The 17,832-nt window shown below is 41.4% G+C and overlaps 1 protein-coding gene across 2 annotated transcripts in view; it reads right to left on the bottom strand.

Moving 5' to 3' along the window:
• Nucleotides 1-17,832, bottom strand: part of SORT1 (sortilin 1) — a 67,969-nt gene that overhangs the window by 26,266 nt on the left and 23,871 nt on the right. For both annotated transcript variants that reach the window (XM_058716300.1, XM_058716301.1), the window contains exons 3-6: nucleotides 17,595-17,668; nucleotides 8,323-8,425; nucleotides 7,630-7,794; nucleotides 3,687-3,760 (exon numbers count right to left, since the gene is read on the bottom strand). In XM_058716300.1, the coding sequence (XP_058572283.1) occupies nucleotides 3,687-3,760; nucleotides 7,630-7,794; nucleotides 8,323-8,425; nucleotides 17,595-17,668 (416 nt within the window). The remainder of the gene's footprint in view (nucleotides 1-3,686; nucleotides 3,761-7,629; nucleotides 7,795-8,322; nucleotides 8,426-17,594; nucleotides 17,669-17,832) is intronic.

Genomic DNA, 17,832 nt, shown 5'->3' with positions numbered 1-17,832 from the left:
CTTTTTTTTTTTTTTATTAAAATTTTTTTTCTTAATGTTTATTTATTTTTGAGAGAGAGAGAGAAAGAGCATGAGCAGGGGAGGTGCAGAGAGAGAGAGGAGGGGACAGAGGATCAAAGCAGGCCCCACGCAGACAGCAGAGAGCCTGATGCGGGCCAAACCCATGACCCACAACTCATAACTGTGAGATAATGACCTGAGCCAAAACCAAGAGTCAGATGCCCAAGTGACTGAGGCACACACGCGCCCCAAAATCTAGCTCTTCTATGAAATTTTTCCTGGCACTCCAACTGGAAAGCTTCTTTGCTGCAAAATTCTGGAGCAGTGATTCTCAACTGGGGGCAATTTTGCTCCCCCGGGTCATTTCCAGTGGTCACAACTGGGGGATGGGCAGTTGTTGCCAGTATCTAGTGGGCAGAGGCTAGAGATGCTGCTAAACACCCTGCGATGCAGAGGCCAGCTCCCCCACAACAAAGAACTGTCTGGTTCCAAACGCCATTAGCACCAAAGTTGAGAAACCTTGTTTCAGGGCACTGTGCTACTCTGTGCCAACCACTCGGCATTCCTTTGTCTCCTATTTAATTATCTTAATCCACCAGTTTATGTCTTCTCTCTCCTATTACATTATCGCATTCTTAGGACAGGTGTGAAGTTCTGTGCTCTGTTGTTTCCCCTCAAAACGAAGTTCCATGCTTTGCATGTGCTAAGTAACTTAGTTCTTTCATCTCAAATAGACAGCAAGGTCAGAGGTTGAATTATTTAAATTCGAATTTGGAAAGGGAATTTTCAGGAAAGTTGATTCAGACCCTGATGGTACTTCTAGATCAGCACCAGCGGAAGGTGTCAATTCAGACCCTGAAGGTACTTATCAACCAGCACCAGCGGAAGGTGCTGGGTCTGAGCATGTTCCTTTGGCACTGCAGGCTATCAATTCCTAGAAATCAAACATCTAAAAGGTGAGGTAACAGTGGCCAGCAGACCAGTTATCCTATATTTAGACACTAATCAGAAAAACGAGTTACAAAAATAAAAAATATTATACAGAACACAAAATACCTTTCAAAAATAAATTTTTACCTTTAAAATTTTTTTAAGTAATCTCTCCACCCCATGTGGGGCTCAAACCCATAACATGGAGAACAAGAATCACATGCTGGACCAATAGAGCCAGACAGGCACCCCTTAACTTTCACTTTTAAAGATGAGTTTTCTGTTTGTTTCTTTGAACTTTGGAGGTATAACTGACAACACTTAAAGTGCATACTGTGGTGATTTGATATACATATGTAAAGGTGAGTTTATGGTTTCTTTTTTTTTTTTTTAATGCTTATTTCTTTCGAGAGGGAGAGAGGGAGGGAGGCAGGAGAGGGAGAGCGAGAGCAAGAGAGAGAAAGCGAGAGAGAGAGAGAGAGAGAGAGAGAGAGAGAATCCCAAGCAGGCTCCATGCTCAGCCTGGAGGCCAATGTGGGAGCTGGAGTGTGAGATCATGACCTGAGCCTCAATCAGTAGTCGGATGCTCAACTGACTGAGCCACCTCGGAGCTCCCATAAAAGTGAGTGTTAATGACCAAAATTACTAGAGTCTTACTATAGTAACACCCTATGTACCTTAGGTCCATCAAGAGTGAAGCAATCTGTTAACTTAGTTACTTTAAAAGTTACTTCCTTCCAGGGGTACCTGGGTGGCTCAGTCGGTTGAGGTGACTCAGCAGAGAGCCTGCTTGGGGTTTTCTCTCTCTCCCTCTGTCTCTGCCCCTCCCCTACTCACTCTGTCTCTCTCAAAATAAATAAACTTTAATAAATAAATAAATAAATAAATAAATAAATAAATAAATAAAAGTTAGTTCTTTCCTGATAAGACCACATAAGGCACAAACACAGTTCACTGAAACACACACAGTGAATGGGGTGCCCGGGTGGCTCTGTCAGTTCAGCATCTATTGATTTCTGTTTGGGTCATAATCTCACAGTTCGTGAGATTGAGACTTGCATTGGGCTTTGTGCTGACAGTGTAGAGCTGGCTTGGGATTCTCTCTCTCCCTCACCTGCACATGCATGCTCTCTCTCAAAAATAAATGAATAAATATTAAAAAAAAAATAGAACAAATGTAGACGTGGCATGTGTCCCTTGGTGGTGCTGTAAAAACCTCATGTAACCAGTGTTTCCTGGGAAAAGGCCATTTTATTCAAGCGATATTTTTTAATACTTTAATTTCAGTAAATGTCTCTATTACACATTTCCCTGACTCCCTAAGTCGAGGACATTAAATATGAAAGTCTTCCTTGGACTATGGGTCATCTTCACGAACATCAACTGCAGGAAACTGTAACACAGTGTTCCCATTAGAAGTCACTGAGGTACGTGTGCTCTCTTGATCTGGCACCAAATAATCACATCCTGTTACAGCTTCTGTTTCTCTTGCTTTTACAGTCCCCCCACCTCCATGCAGCTCTCAGGCAGGGGATTCTCAGGCTGGGTGTGCTTGCTCTTGGTGTTCACACACCCCACCTCTGGCACCAATCTGCTATCCACAGGGAAGTTACATTAACAAGTTTGTTGAAATTAGTCAAAGAGAAGGAAGAAAGAGGTTCTAAACAGGGGAGTGAGCCTAATCAGAATTTGGGAGGTATGAAGGTTTTTAACACAATTCTTGCTCAACAATCTCCCAAACTCCCCCAGTAAATCTCCTTTCACAAAAGCCAGAGGTTAAGCCACTGACTAGACAGTTAGGACAAAGGTGATCTGCTCCCGAGTAAGAACTCCTCCACTGCATCATCTGGCTTTTTTTTTTTTTTTTTTAAATGTTTGTTTATTTTGGAGGGAGAGAGACAGAGTGCAAGCAGGGGAGGGGCAGAGAGAGAGGGAGGGAGACACATAATCCGAAGCAGCTCTAGGCTCTGAGCTGTCAGCACAGAGATCATGACCTGAGCAGAAGTCAGATGCTTAAGCAACTGAGCCACCCAGGCACTTTTTTTTTTTTTTTTTTTTTTTTGAGAGAGAGAGAGAGAGAGAGAGAATGAATGAATATGAGTGGGGGAGGGGCAGAGAGAGAGAGGGACAGAGAATCTGAAGCTGGCTCTTGTGTGCCGGCAGCAGCGAGCCTGATACAGGGCTTGAACTCATGTCAGATGCTCAGCTGAGCCACCCAGGGGCTCCTCCTCCACTGCATCATCTTAAGCAGGCACTGGGTGGGGGTGGGGGCCCAGCAAGAGAAGTGAAGGATTTCTGGTGCACGGACAGTGTGACTCTGATGGCCTGGAAGCTCTCTGGGCTTTCTTCCTGAGTCCGTGCTACATTCCACACGACTGAAATGGAGCTCTAGATGAGGGAATATAAATCTGGGCACAGGGAAGTATGTAAGTCCTCAACTCAAAGCTGTATTTTATGCTTTCCAACTGATGTCACCATTAATGGAGACTAAACCTTTGCAGGCAGGAGCAACTCAGTCACGTGCCTTGTTTTACACTTTATATTCTAACATTTAGTGAGACTAAGTATTCTTCCCCAGCAGAATTAGAGGCTCCTCCAGGTCAAGATCTGGGTCATACCCCTTCTCTTGTATCCCTTAGGGCACCCTGAAGAGTACTTGGCACATGGTAAGTGCTCAATATTTACTCATGTGACTTTTGGCAGCCCTGTCAGGAAAGGTTTAGGGCTCTGCACAGATGGAGTCTTCTGTTACTCACCATTTGGCCAAACACACTGCTTTGTGGATTTCTTCCCATTTTCCCCCAAAATCCTTGGACACCCACAGGCCATTCTGAAAGATTATAAATGACTTATCAGAATTCCAGCTTTGTCTTGTGCAGCTGCTTATATGACCTTTAATAATTCATATCCAATCATTCAGGACAGTAAAAACACACACGGAAGCTCCATCAATAAGCTGTCTGCGCTATACACATGGTTTATGGCGGCCTTGTCAGGGTTTGGGAAGTTCAGAATGACAAGTGCTTGTGGAGTGCCCAGTACATGCCAGGCACTGTACCAGATGTGCACAGGAGACACAAAGACAAAGAAGATAACGCTCCCTGCTCTCAAGGAGTTCACAGTTTAACAAGGGGTGCAGATATGAAGTTTGACACAACGTGGGGGCACAGATACAAGTTTGATACAATGTGGTAAGTTACAGAAACATGGTCTCTGGGGTGAGAGTAGGGAGGGGAGGGGCAATGAATGAGAGATGGTTTGTGAAGACAGCTGAACTAATATTAAATAATGAACAGTGTAACCAAAAGAAGGGAAATGGGAAGATGGGATGTTATTACACAAATATATCCCAGTACTAGTCAAGGCGAGTCAACATCGCAGGGTGGGCAGGGAGCTAAAAGCCTTCAGATACTGATGGAGCACAAATTCCAAGGTGAGGAAAGAAGGGACTAATGCTTGGAAGAAAGGTGTGGGTCAGCTCACAGAGGGCCCTCAGTTTTACTTTTTTAAAGGTGGAGTACTTGGATGGCAATCGGAAAGGGGTGGATTTCTGTTCAGAAGCAGGAAAAGTAATGAAAAAGTAGTGCCACATTAGTTCATGAAGAGTTACTGAGGCCCTACACCACAGCTATAAGGAATAGGCTCCAGAATCTAGAAACTAGATTCAGTAGAACTGGGTGGTTTTTCCTGTAAGGCAGAGAGAGAGAGAGAGATCTTTAGCAGTATAGAGGGGCAGCGAGATAGGAATCTGAGCCTTAGGAGGAAGCCAGAAATATGGATTTGAGAGCCTTATACATTAATTACAGTGGCAGTTAAAATGGTCAGCGTGGAAGAGATTGCTCACAGTGAAATGAGCGGTAGGGACTCAAGGGTAGGTTGACAGGAGTTTACGAAAGAGACCAGGAAGGAATGGTTAGAAGGTAGGAAAGAACCAAAGGAATGAAGTCCTAAAAGCCAAGCCAACTGAGTTCCCAGAAGGCGAGACTGGCCAGTATTTTCAAATGTAGCAGAGACTTAGTAAGATTAAGATGGACAATGTCAGCTATATCGACAACACAAGCCTACTGGGCCCAGACCCAAAGGATGTGGGACAGAGATGTCCTGGTGCAGCTGAGATTAAATGAGGATGGTCTGGGCAGAATTTACCCCCACTGTTCTCCCACTCTCATCCACCATTCTTCCTTCTGTAACTTTTCCTCCTCTGGTAATGTTCACCTCCCAGCATTTCTAAGGTACCTAATTCTACTTAGAAATAGGTAAGGATCTGATATCACCTGTTTTCACTTTAGTACATATTGGTCCATCTTATACACACTGATTAATCCTTAACTGGAAGAAATTTGAGGTATAAAAGCAGACCGTGGCTACCTCTTCCTGAGGATAGCATGTTTCAATAATCTCAAGACACTTGGTATTGGTGATGAGGTGGTCAAAGGAGGGGCTGGTGATTCTGTCCATCCCTCTGGGGGTCTCTCTGCTCCCTTGAAGGGCCTATAGCTCAAGCTGCTGGAGGCCAACTTCCTGGAATTGTTGCATTAAGATCTGAAGCCTACCCAGCAGGGCAGTTTCCTTCTTCTGGCCTCCTTTGGCTAAACCTAACTTTGACCTTCCTTGAATCTTCCAGCCTTCCCCCTGCTCACCGAAGGCCCAGAACCCAGACTGCTCTTCCAGTGCCCTTCACCCTCCCTGTGCCAGCCCAGCTTGTCCACATTGATGGTCCAGTTTCTGTCCCAGAATAGTCACCACAGCAATGGCTCTCAAATTTTAGTGTGCAGGCTCAGCCGCGAAGGTTGTTAAAAATATTAGCCACCTCACAACCAAAAGTCACTGATGGACTCTACCTGGATTGGGGCCTAGGAACTGCATATTAAACCAGTCTCCTAGGGGTTTCTATCTGATGTTGCTGGACAGAAGAAATCAGAAATAAGATGAGAGAGAGCCATGTAAATGTAAAGTATAATTATGATTATCATAGTCTAGCAACTCAGACACTTTGGGCCCTAAAAATCCATGCTACAGAAGAGTGATCCTCTAGGAAAGGAAAAGTGACACATGTTCCCCAGGGATCTTTCAAAAGAGAGGTGGGAGGGTCAGGGAGGGACACAGGTTTCTGGGAACAGTAGAGGAATGTGCTAGGGGATGCAGAGATTTAAGACTCTGGATAGTTAATACATGAGTATCAAAGACAGAAATCAATATGCTTTATATACTGGGAACTAACAAAAAAAAATCATAAAAATGTGGTTTGGCCATAGCAAAGGAATAAGACCATCAGAAATTTGACAATTTATGCATGTCCCTTGCAGCATAAGAATGAATACATTAAACTGTTTTCTAGTTTGTTACTCTGATAGTACACATTTATTCACTTAAAAAAAACTGGAATGACAGCTAGATAGCATACTTATCTGGACTAGATAGCACATGAAAATCATGCCCTTTACCAAATAGGAAAAAGATGCAAAAAATACATAATCAATGTCTTAAGAAGTCACTAGAAAGCAGTCCAATATAAAGAGCATATCCTACCCTCTTGCACCGTTGGTGGGAATGCAAATTGGTGCAGCCACTCTGGAAAACAGTGTGGAGGTTCCTCAAAAAATTAAAAATAGACCTACCCTATGACCCAGCAGTAGCACTGCTAGGAATTTACCCAAGGGATACAGGAGTACTGATGCCTGGGGGCACTTGTACCACAATGTTTATAGCAGCACTCTCAACAATAGCCAAATTATGGAAAGAGCCTAAATGTCCATCAACTGATGAATGGAGAAAGAAATTGTGGTTTATATACACAATGGAGTACTACGTGGCAATGAGAAAGAATGAAATATGGCCCTTTGTAGCAACGTGGATGGAACTGGAGAGTGTGATGCTAAGTGAAATAAGCCATACAGAGAAAGAGAGATACCATATGTTTTCACTCCTATGTGGATCCTGAGAAACTTAACAGAAACCCATGGCGGAGGGGAAGGGGAAAAAAAACAAAACAAAAAAGAGGTTAGAGTGGGAGAGAGCCAAAGCATAAGAGACTCTTAAAGATTGAGAACAGGGGCGCCTGGGTGGCGCAGTCGGTTAAGCGTCCGACTTCAGCCAGGTCACGATCTCGCGGTCCGTGAGTTCGAGCCCCGTGTCAGGCTCTGGGCTGATGGCTCAGAGCCTGGAGCCTGTTTCTGATTCTGTGTCTCCCTCTCTCTCTGCCCCTCCCCCGTTCATGCTCTGTCTCTCTCTGTCCCAAAAATAAATTAAAAAAAACGTTGAAAAAAAAAATTGAGAACTGAGGGTTGATGGGGGGTGGGAGGGAGGGGAGGGTGGGTGATGGGTATTAAAGAGGGCACCTTTTGGGATGAGCACTGGGTGTTGTATGGAAACCAATTTGACAATAAATTTCATATGTTAAAAAAAAACAACAAAAAACTGAGAACAAACTGAGGGTTGATGGGGGGTGGGAGGGAGGGGAGGGTGGGTGATGGGTATTAGGAGGGCACCTTTTGGGATGAGCACTGGGTGTTGTATGGAAACCAATCTGACAATAAATTTCATATATTGAGAAAAAGAAAAAAATTTTCAAAAGGACATAATTGGAAAAAATAAAAATAAAAAAAATAAAGAGCATATCCTAGAGCACCCTTTTAAAACAGTATATTTTGAGCCTATAAAAATGCAAAAAAGCAAGACAAGTTCCTCAATTATACTTACTTCAGTGCTGAGGGCTAACAGGTAATCAGAATTCTGAGGGCTATACATCATCTGAGTCAGAGGGTGAAAAGGGAGATTGGTCTGAACAAAGTTCTTTGCAAAATCTGATGATCGAAAGATTCTTCCTCCGTGACTTCCTCCAGACACCTCTGCTGTTAAAATCACCTGATCAGGAAGAAAAAAGTTCAGATACAGAATATAATACTATGAAAGCACAGGAAGTTCTTACACCATTTCCACCAGGTGTTAAGAAAATTTTCAAAAGTAAGAAGAGTCATAAAAACAGTAATATTAGTTTGTGCACTGCACTCCTCAACTATTAGTCTTGTAACAAATGTTATCCTACACTGAGCTAGCGTGTCATAACTATGAACGTAGCCTGCTCAGTTTGGGATTAGCGAGTTGCCCAAAGACTAAAATGTTGTCTCATGGATTATACATTGTGATGCCAACAACCACTACATAATTACAAAGAGTTTGGCTGGATCTTGGAATAGGGACCAAAAAAAATAAAATAAAAATCCTGTGTGCTGAATTCCGTTATTTTATGAACAGCACTAAATTATGTTTAATTTTAAAAATACACTGATAGCAAACTAAATATACTGCTGTGTACAACCGGATCATTCCACATGATCCACAGCCTGCGTGTGGTACCAAGCACAACTTCGTATGTATCTGAATGAATCTCACCTTTCCAGAATTCTCAGGACCAATAGCCATGCCAAACTCAGTCCGAATGAAGGTGTTATTGATGAGATTTGTAATATCCTTAAAGTTCTTTCCATAGTCCTCACTGAGAGGAAGAAAAACAAGACACATTTAGAATGCGATGGTCAATGAGGACACTGCTGGGCTCCTGCCTGCCTTCCTTTCCCCCTTCCCACTGGCTTGGCTGAGGCGCTCATCCTCCCCTGAACAGCCTCAGGGGGGCTGATTCCATCTCTAGCTCTGGTGGTGGGCCTGATTAGTCTGAAGGAAATCACATTCCCTTACCAGTGATGGGAGTGACCCAGGATGAGCCAATAAGACCAAAGAGGGGAATTTGGAGTCTTTTAGGAAACACATTTCTTTACACTTAAGATAGCCACCTGACAAAATGATGTCTTCTTTTAGATCAGTGGTTCTCAATCAGTGTATTTTTGCCCCCCACCCCCATCCCTAGCTGCAAACGTTTGGTAACATCTTGAGACATTTATGATTATCAACAACTCAGGGGTGAGATGCTACTGGCATCTAGTAGGTAGAGGCCAAGGATTCTGATGAACATCCTACAATGCACAGGACAGTTTCACAATGAGAAAAAATTATCTGGTCCCAAATGTCAGTAATGCAAAATGTGAGAAACCCAACACCGTAATATGTGAACACAAAGCAAAAAATTGCTACAGGCATTCTGACACAACGAGAGTATAGCTTGAAAAATAAGCCAACATACATGGAGAGAACTGCTGAGGGGATTCTGGAATTCCGGAGTCTGTGACATTGGACTGAATAACTTCTATATTAGTTATGCGCCATTAATTCCCTTATTATTTGAGCTAGTTTGGGTTGAGATGTCTGCTAAATGTAGCCAAAGGCCTCCTAACTAACCTGTTAATGCACAGTACACATGATAAAGCTGTAAACTCAGCAGCAGGAGTCTTAAAGTCCCCCACTTCCAGAGGTTGCCGTCCCAGGTACCGGCCTCTAGTGCATGCAGCACACAAAACACAGCTAGGGAAAACAAACGCACTTAATCTCATCTCTTGGGTTGTCAGAGCTTTCCCCCAAGGTTCATTCCAACAATGTCTTTGAGAGGTATTCAATTTCGCGTTTCAATTTTGAAAACTAAAAGCAAAAAAAATCAGTAGCTCTCTACCTCTGACGGGTTTAATACTGTGTGCAGTTCTGATAAAACATGGCATAGAATGTGAAATCTGCACATTCACTGAATCTAAATGTTCATCAGTGAAGACCACCATGTTTTGCAAGTCAACTGCCCGGTGATAAGTGCAATGTACAGTGGTCTTCACCAACAGAACAGACGACTTAACAGATGGCACAATTTTGGTAGCAGCCTCAACAAATAATCACAGAACCACAGAACATTAGAGATACAAGGGACTGGGGACATTTTGTCTGACTACCCTCACAGATAAGGAGGTTCAACGGGAGGCAACTGTCAAAAGTCTATGAGTTAACTAGGGGCAATTCTAGTTAACTAAGAATTCTTTACAATTCTTGTAAAACTACAAGCAATTCTCTTACTCTCAGCCCCATACTAGACCAACTTTTAATTATTTGTGAGTTTTTCTCTTACAACCTGCAGTCTTCCGCTATCTTGCCAGGGCTTGTGGCCTGGCAGTAAAGATGGGCTCAGAGGAAGTTGAGAGCAGACAGGAAGGCAGTATTTGTGAGTGTTTGCATAGGTATGCAAAGCAAATCACATGTGACTTTAGGTTGTCTGAATAACTCTTCCCATTTCTTAACATACACACACGGAAGATTCCTAAACAAACTGGGGATTAGGCAGTGCCCAACCAATTCCTTTATTACCCTTTCCTTGGCTTTGGAGTACAGAAAGTGTTATCATCTTCCAGACAGCAGGTCAAGGGATATGCACGAACAATTCATAGCTCTACAATGTACATATCATCAATCGCTCAGACAACCATCTAAAGGAGTTTGTAGTTGCTTGCTTATCACCAGCTTACAAATCTCCCCTCCTTCATGACATCCCCAGGGAACCTCCACAAACCTGTTGGCAAGCCTGCTTGCTTTTTAAGAACTTGGCACAACAAAACATATCCCTGCCCTTCAGAAAGAGAAAGCAACAATGCACAGAACAAAAAATCATCTGTGACACGACCTTAGCCACTTAAAAAACAACTGGAGTACAATGGACTAGTATCAACCTGCTAGGATTTAGGTAGGGTTCTGCTAAGACCACATAAGGCCAAGGAATACATTTTAATGTAACACTTTATTTTATTATTTTATTTTTTTTCTTGAGAGACAGTGTGCATGTAAGCAGGGAGGGGCAGAGAGAGAGGGAGAGGGAGAATCCCAAGCAGGCTCCATGCCCAGCGTGGATCCCGAGGCGGAGCTCGATTTCACAACGGACCATGAGATCACGGCCTGAGCCAAAATCAAGAGTTGGACGCTTTAACCAACTGAGCCACCCAGGTGCCCCAAAACTTTATTTTAAAGTAATTTTATTTTCTATCAGCACATTTATCCACACACAACATGCATCATGAAAAGGAAAACAATGAAACATTTTGAAAAATAAATCCATTTTCAAATTCCATAGGATAATGAATAGCATTATAAACAGCAGTCAAATGATAAGTTAACAAAACCCTGTGAAACCACCTGCTTTAGGAATAAGTCTTTTGAACAAAAAATAACCAATTTCTTGTTGCCAAAAAGAAATGATCACTTATGCATGTATCTGTGCTGTAAACATATGCATAACAATATGCACGTGTTTACAGCTCAAGAAACTGTTAAAATAAAAATATTATTGGAATATAACCTAATAACCCCAAAGAACAAGAAAACTCTAGACATTAAAATAAATGAAAAAAAAAAAAAAGTAATCCTCACATGGAACTTCTAGTAAAAGCATGCAAATTCCTAGCAAGATGAAGGACTCAAAAGGGGGTTTTTCCAGAAGACTCATATATTGACACTCAACCCCAATGTCAACAGCCAAAAATTACATCCTTGTTTTTGAACACTTTTCATTTACAATACATTGGAACTTGTAATACCAGGCATTTGAACTGCAGACATTTAATGAAATGGAACAGTATAAGAGTTCTACAATATCTCAGATAATCTTACATTTTAATTTTCTCAACAATCAAACAAGCATAGATATCCTTGTCTGCTTGGCTTTCAGGCCTAACCATTTTTCTGTTTCTTTAGTTCATTTCTGCCATGATTAAGTTGCTATAAATTGCAACATAAAAGCAACAATGACAATAAACTTAAAAAAAAATAACTACACTTTTGTCTTTTTCACTAATCAGGAAAGCTTACACACTATATCCTGATTGTTCACGGGCTCCATATGTGCAAATGTGACTACTCACTCAAATGTATTTGTAACCCTAAAATCAATACTCATGGCACTCTGGCAGTCATTTGCAGGCATGCACAGAGTGACGAACATCTGAGTAACCCAGCGTGCCCATTCCCAGCTGAGGTCCAACGGGGAGCTGCTCTGCCTTCTTGTTCCAGCTCTAATACTGCAAATAAGGGTCTTCTTCACAGTCTATTTAGCACCACACGTTCTGCATTTTTGCATTTTTTGTTGGTTATTCTGCTGTTTAAAATAGCCCCTTAGCACAGTGTTGAAGGGCTACCTAGTGTTCCTGCACACAAGAAGGCTTTGATGTGCGTCATGGAGAAAATAAAGGAGTTCGATAAGCGTCTTTTGGGGAGGATCTGGTTGTGAGCTCAACGTTAATGAATCAAGATATATTAAATAATGTATCTTTCAACAGAAGCACACACAAAACAAGGTTACGTACTAACCAATTGACAAAAATGAATGTTGTGACCAGAGGTTTGTAGGAGCCTAAACCTTTCTTTCTTTCCCCTAGGAGCAATGGTTCAGTATTCACTAATTCAGCATTCAAGGAGACTTTGTAGAAAAATGAAAATCAGCTGTACTGAGATTTCCAGTTAAAAGACCAATAGGGAGAATGTAGCATATTAAAATGTGGCTACATAATTACAGACCTCAAATCATAGATAGACCAGCCAGTAAAATGGGCAGAATGTGAATTTACATTAGTCTGAAAAAAAGACTTTTTATTTAACCCCGATTGTCTAATGCTAATTGTCTAATGTCTTTTAATTCTTTTTTTAATCCTTATGCAAAAAAGGATACAGGTTTTCTGTAGAAATTTTGAAAATATAAGTGGGAAAATAAAAAGGGTAAGTAAGATATTGTGGATAAGATCCCAGAACTTTTTTTTTTTTTTAATGTTCATTTATTTACTTTGACAGAGAGCACGAGCAGGAGAGGGGCAGATAGAGATGGAGAGAGAGAATCCCAAGCAGGCTCCATGCTGTCAGAGCAGAGCCGGACATGGGGCTCAATCCCACCAATGGTGAGATCATGACCCAAGCCGAGTTTAAGAATCAGATGCTTAACCAACTGAGCCACCGAGGTGCCCCAAGTCCCAGAACTTTTCATCACAAGGAACATGAGAATGTATCCAGTGTCCTTATTTTGCTTTGGTTGACAAGGCAATGCAATAGGTATTTTCATGGGAATATTTCCTACGTGATGAAAACCACCTACTTTCATGATTTTTATATGCCTTAAGTTTGTAAAAGTGAAGTTTTAGCAAAAATGCCATCATCATACATTTTAATAAACTTTTTATTTAAGGAAAAAGAACAGTAAAATGTTTTAAAATGGACTTTATGCTACCCTTGTAGCATATGCAGTCATTGTTAATAATCTACTACAGTGAAAACTGAACCAAGCATATCATTTAAAACAATGTCATACAAGATGTCTTAGAGAAGCCAGCTTACTATACTTTAATATCAGTTGTATACCTTTAAGTTTACCTTTCAAGTAACATCCTCAAAAATTTATACTGACTATGGAATAAAGTTTAATTTGAAATTTCTTTTTTTTATATATATATTTTTCAACGTTTTTAATTTATTTTTGGGACAGAGAGAGACAGAGCATGAACGGGGGAGGGGCAGAGAGAGAGGGAGACACAGAATCGGAAACAGGCTCCAGGCTCCGAGCCATCAGCCCAGAGCCTGACGCGGGGCTCGAACTCACGGACCGCGAGATCGTGACCTGGCTGAAGTCGGACGCTTAACCGACTGCGCCACCCAGGCGCCCCTAATTTGAAATTTCTTAAGATGTCCTTACTAATTTCCAAAAGTTGAACAACTCTCAATAGGAAATAACATAGCAGCAGTTTTGCGGTAGTTAGGTACAGAATTTTGATGCACAATAATGCTTACATGTGTCTCACTAAGTTGATCTTACAACGAAAAGTTAGCCTCAAGAGGCCATAAAACAAAAGGGTGCAAAATATCTTTCCGTTGCCAAAAACCAAATTATGTTTACCACAGATCTAGTTTATTTCCTTTTTAACTTCACATTTGAAAAAGGCAAATGAACTTTACAACCTATTATATAAATTATTCCTTAACAGAGAATCAAAATTTAAACTATTCAAATATAACTCTTTTAATTGAAGATACTATTATTCAATTTTACCTAATCATTAATGCCTAGGGCTTTTATTTATTTCCCAAATCTTCCCATAATTCTTTTTTATTTTTTTTAAATGTTCATTAATTTTTGAGAGAGAGAGAGAGAGAGAGAGACAGAGAGAGACAGAGAGAAAGTGAGCACGCGCACGAGCACCAGAGGGGGAAGGGCAGAGAGAGAGGGAGACAGAATCTGAAGCAGGCTCCAGGCTCTGAGCTGTCAGCATGGAGCCCGACGCGGGGCTCAAACTCACAAACCGTGAGATCGTGACCTGAGCCCAGGCTGGAAGCTTAACTGACTGAGCCACCCAGGTGCCCCACCCACAATTCTTTTTTATAACCTAAAGACCAACGTACACTTCCTTCTAACTCAGCGTAGGTAACAAAGCTTCTTTCTAATCCTGTGAGCTTCTGGGCCCTACTACTCAGAGCAGCTGGCATGTGAGGAAAGTGCCTTTTCTTTGAACCCCAAATGAACCTTTGACCACATAAGATTTGGTACGGAAAGATAATCCAGTAAGTAATATAATCATGGGAGCTTTAAAAAACAGAAGAGTCTCAGAGTGGATTGAAAAGGCTTTTATTTTATTTTTCAGTTGGGCAACCTCCCCCTATTCAGGACTCATCTTAATCAAACTGCCCCCTCCCCTCCAAAGCAACACGTGCCTCTTGGCTGGCACGTTCAACAACATGAGTCACTTCACAGCAGCCAGGCCAGCCCAGGGGGAGAAGCAACGAGGCATATTTAAAGTTTCCACCTAAACTCTGGAAAAGGTTTCACAGCAGGGAGGAAATAATTAATATTCAAAATGACCTTGGGAAAAACAAAAAACAACCAAACAAAAACCCTGCTGTGCAACATGAAGCAAAAGAACCTTAGTAACATGAGACTATCAGAAACAAATAGCACTGCCCTCTGGTAAAATGTATGTTAGGGGTTTCTCACAAGACTAGACAAGTATAGGATGAAAAGGGCTGAGTCAGATGGTAGTAGGCATTTTAACAGTGACATTTAGTGATACTGTTTCTGTTTTGGTTTTGGCTGCCTTAAAGTAAACACAAAATTGAAAAGCAAAAGGATGGGAAAAAAGAGTCATGAAAATACATTTTACTCCCCCTGGGTATGACTCATGAACCTGTCAGGAACAGTTCTAGCCACACGATTAAAGAGCAACATAGAGAATAAAAAGTGAATTCAGAAGGCAAGCAAATAAGTGATGCAGACAATAGGTATAGAAGGTAGTTCAACCTGGAGGAGGAAGAGTTTAGTAAACAGCCTTCACAACATGGCTCTTTGGAATCAATAGGAGAGGATTTGCTACTAAAAAATGAACTGGAAATCAGCACCTTCTATGACACATACATGTGTGATATGTATCACAGCAGCATTAGTAATCCTGAAAAAATTAGCTACAACCTGAGTTTCCAAGAGGATAGTGATTAAGTAAATTCTGTCAATCTAACAAAAATGATGAGTTACCAGCAGAGGGGATATGAAAAGTATCGTGGTATGAACATTCACCAATCAGAATGGGTACAGGCTGTGACACGAGGTGTTAGTAATACTTGCATATTGGCAGCGGCAAGGGGATGTGTGCATTTGTAGAAGCCATGGAAGCATCTGGGGGCAGGCAATCACTTTTTACCAACTGGCACAGGAGGCTTTCAAATTCATTTTAACAACTGGTACAGCAGTGCCAGAACAGGCTGGCTACAAGCCATCCCTGGCTGTTGGCACGGCAGCAGCTGACCCCACCAAGTTCTTACTCCACGCCAGCCACTGCAAAGCATAACTTGCAACAGTTACTGTTAGTAATGGTAATGGTCTATGATGACCATTGTTATCATCTTTCTTTTGCAGATGACAAAACATTTAGGGAGACTAAATGACTTGTTCATTCTGCTTGCAAATAAATGATAGTGCTGAGATTCAATCCCAGGCCTATTTGCCAACAGAATCTGGCAACTTTACCCTGCACCATGCTGCTTCCCAAGACTACGTGGCCATACGAATAATATTAAAGGGGAAAATCAAGATAATAAACTGCAAATAAATTAAGATTATACCTTACGGTGAACTTTTTTCTTTTAAAATTTCCAAATGTCTTATAATACGGTTGTATTCCTTTTATAATGAAATGTAAATTGGTAAGAAAAACTGTATTATATGGAAAGATTTTATGACAGCAAGTTTTTTTAAACACTAGAAAGAGTTACAAATTATTTAAATGTAGTTTTTCCTTTCCCAAACAGGATACTTTTCATCTGTCTGAAATGTTTCAACCGCTGTTCTAAATGAATAAACAAAATCACCTATAAATTATAGCCCTTTCTAGCACTGGGATTCTACAATGTGTTGTCAATCTTTATGAAATAAAAAATAATATCAGCCTAAAAATTATAGAGAAGCCAAGACATGCATTCATTCAATTAGTATGTACTGCTTGCCTGCTATGAGTCAGCTGTTTGGCTGGTTGTTGGAGAACCCCGAGTTAGTCAAGAACCTTGCCTTTATGGAGCTTACAACAATTCCAGATGGCAATTCCTTCTTAGCAAATTTTTAAGCCAACATCACTGTGTGGAAGGGCAGAGAGCACTGGCTCCAGGCTTAGTAGCAGCAGTCAGTGATCATGCCTACTAGGGAGGGGAGGTTAGGATGATCCATCTCAGAGCTTCAACATGGGTTCACTCCATGTTGAAGTGAATGCCAACAGTCAAATAAAGAACACTGAGAGAGTACAATGCTCCCGGGAGTCCTACAGGTAGTTTCTATGTCATCTGCTGGGATGTCATATTCTTTAGGTCCCTTGGGGAAAAATGGGATAGGCACAAATGACTGAGAAGACAATCAGCAATTTCTGAGAGTTGGCTGGTCTTGACTCTTATAATTACGGGAAAGAACCTACTATTTAACAACCTGTATCTTTGAAAAGACAACTCTAAAACCTTGTGAATGTCACAGTATAGGTTATGACTCCTGAACACACACTGCCAGCCACCATCATTACCAATGTGAACACTATTAGGCACTTGGGTTAGGTCTGACCTGAGGACCTCCTCCTGATCTGGAAACAATCTGTTTAGGGCTTAAAATAGGTACCCATTTTTCTAAATGCTTGGTTATTTACTTTGAGAGAAAGAGAGAGGAAGAATCCCAAGCAGGCTCCGTGCTATTGAGTGCAGTACCGATGCAGGGCTCGATCCCACGAATCATGAGATCATGACCCGAGCCGAAATCAAGAGTTGGATACTTAACCAACTGAGCCACCCAGGTGCCCTAGTATCCATTTTATTGTAAGATAAATCACATTCACTTAGGAGGTATAGTGAGGACTGTAAAAACCATTGCAGGGACATAAAAACCATTTTGTGCTATTGCAGGGATATAAAAAATCATAATAAATAGAAAGGTGGTTAAAGTCTATGCTACTTTCCCACAGATAAATACCCATTTAAATTAACAGACAAATCCCTATGGACTCTTCCTTCATCTTCCTTTATTGTTTTGCCACTCAATTATGTCAGCCTAATCTCCTTGGAACTAGATCCCTTTTCATATTTCTTCAGGTTGTTAAGTAGGCACTCAATGTGCTGAGTGTGATAGTCTGGTGAAAATTTAAGATGCCTAGAAGATCCTTTAAATCAGCTTTGAGACTCCATCAAGTCTATAAAAGTAGATATGCTACTCAGCCAATGCCCCAGCCACATGTTATACATCTCACCTTCGATATAGCTTGGACTGTCCAAAAGTCATAATTACCAGTGGTACATGGAAGGTAGTCAAGACTAGAATGATCTGGGAAGAGACAAAAGCATGCAGTCAATAAGAAAGATAGTCTAATTACATGTCTGCATGTGATGGGATTAAATCAACATCTAAGAGGCTGCCAACAGCCCTGGTCTGTAGTAGCCTATACTGTTAATATCAGAAAACCAAGACATACCAAGTTACGAGGGCTC

This window comes from Neofelis nebulosa, chromosome 2 (assembly GCF_028018385.1).
Source record: "Neofelis nebulosa isolate mNeoNeb1 chromosome 2, mNeoNeb1.pri, whole genome shotgun sequence".
Classification (NCBI taxonomy): Eukaryota; Metazoa; Chordata; class Mammalia; order Carnivora; family Felidae; genus Neofelis; species Neofelis nebulosa.
The sequence above is the reverse complement of the archived record's forward strand: the minus strand, read 5'-3'. Positions and strand labels throughout refer to the sequence as shown.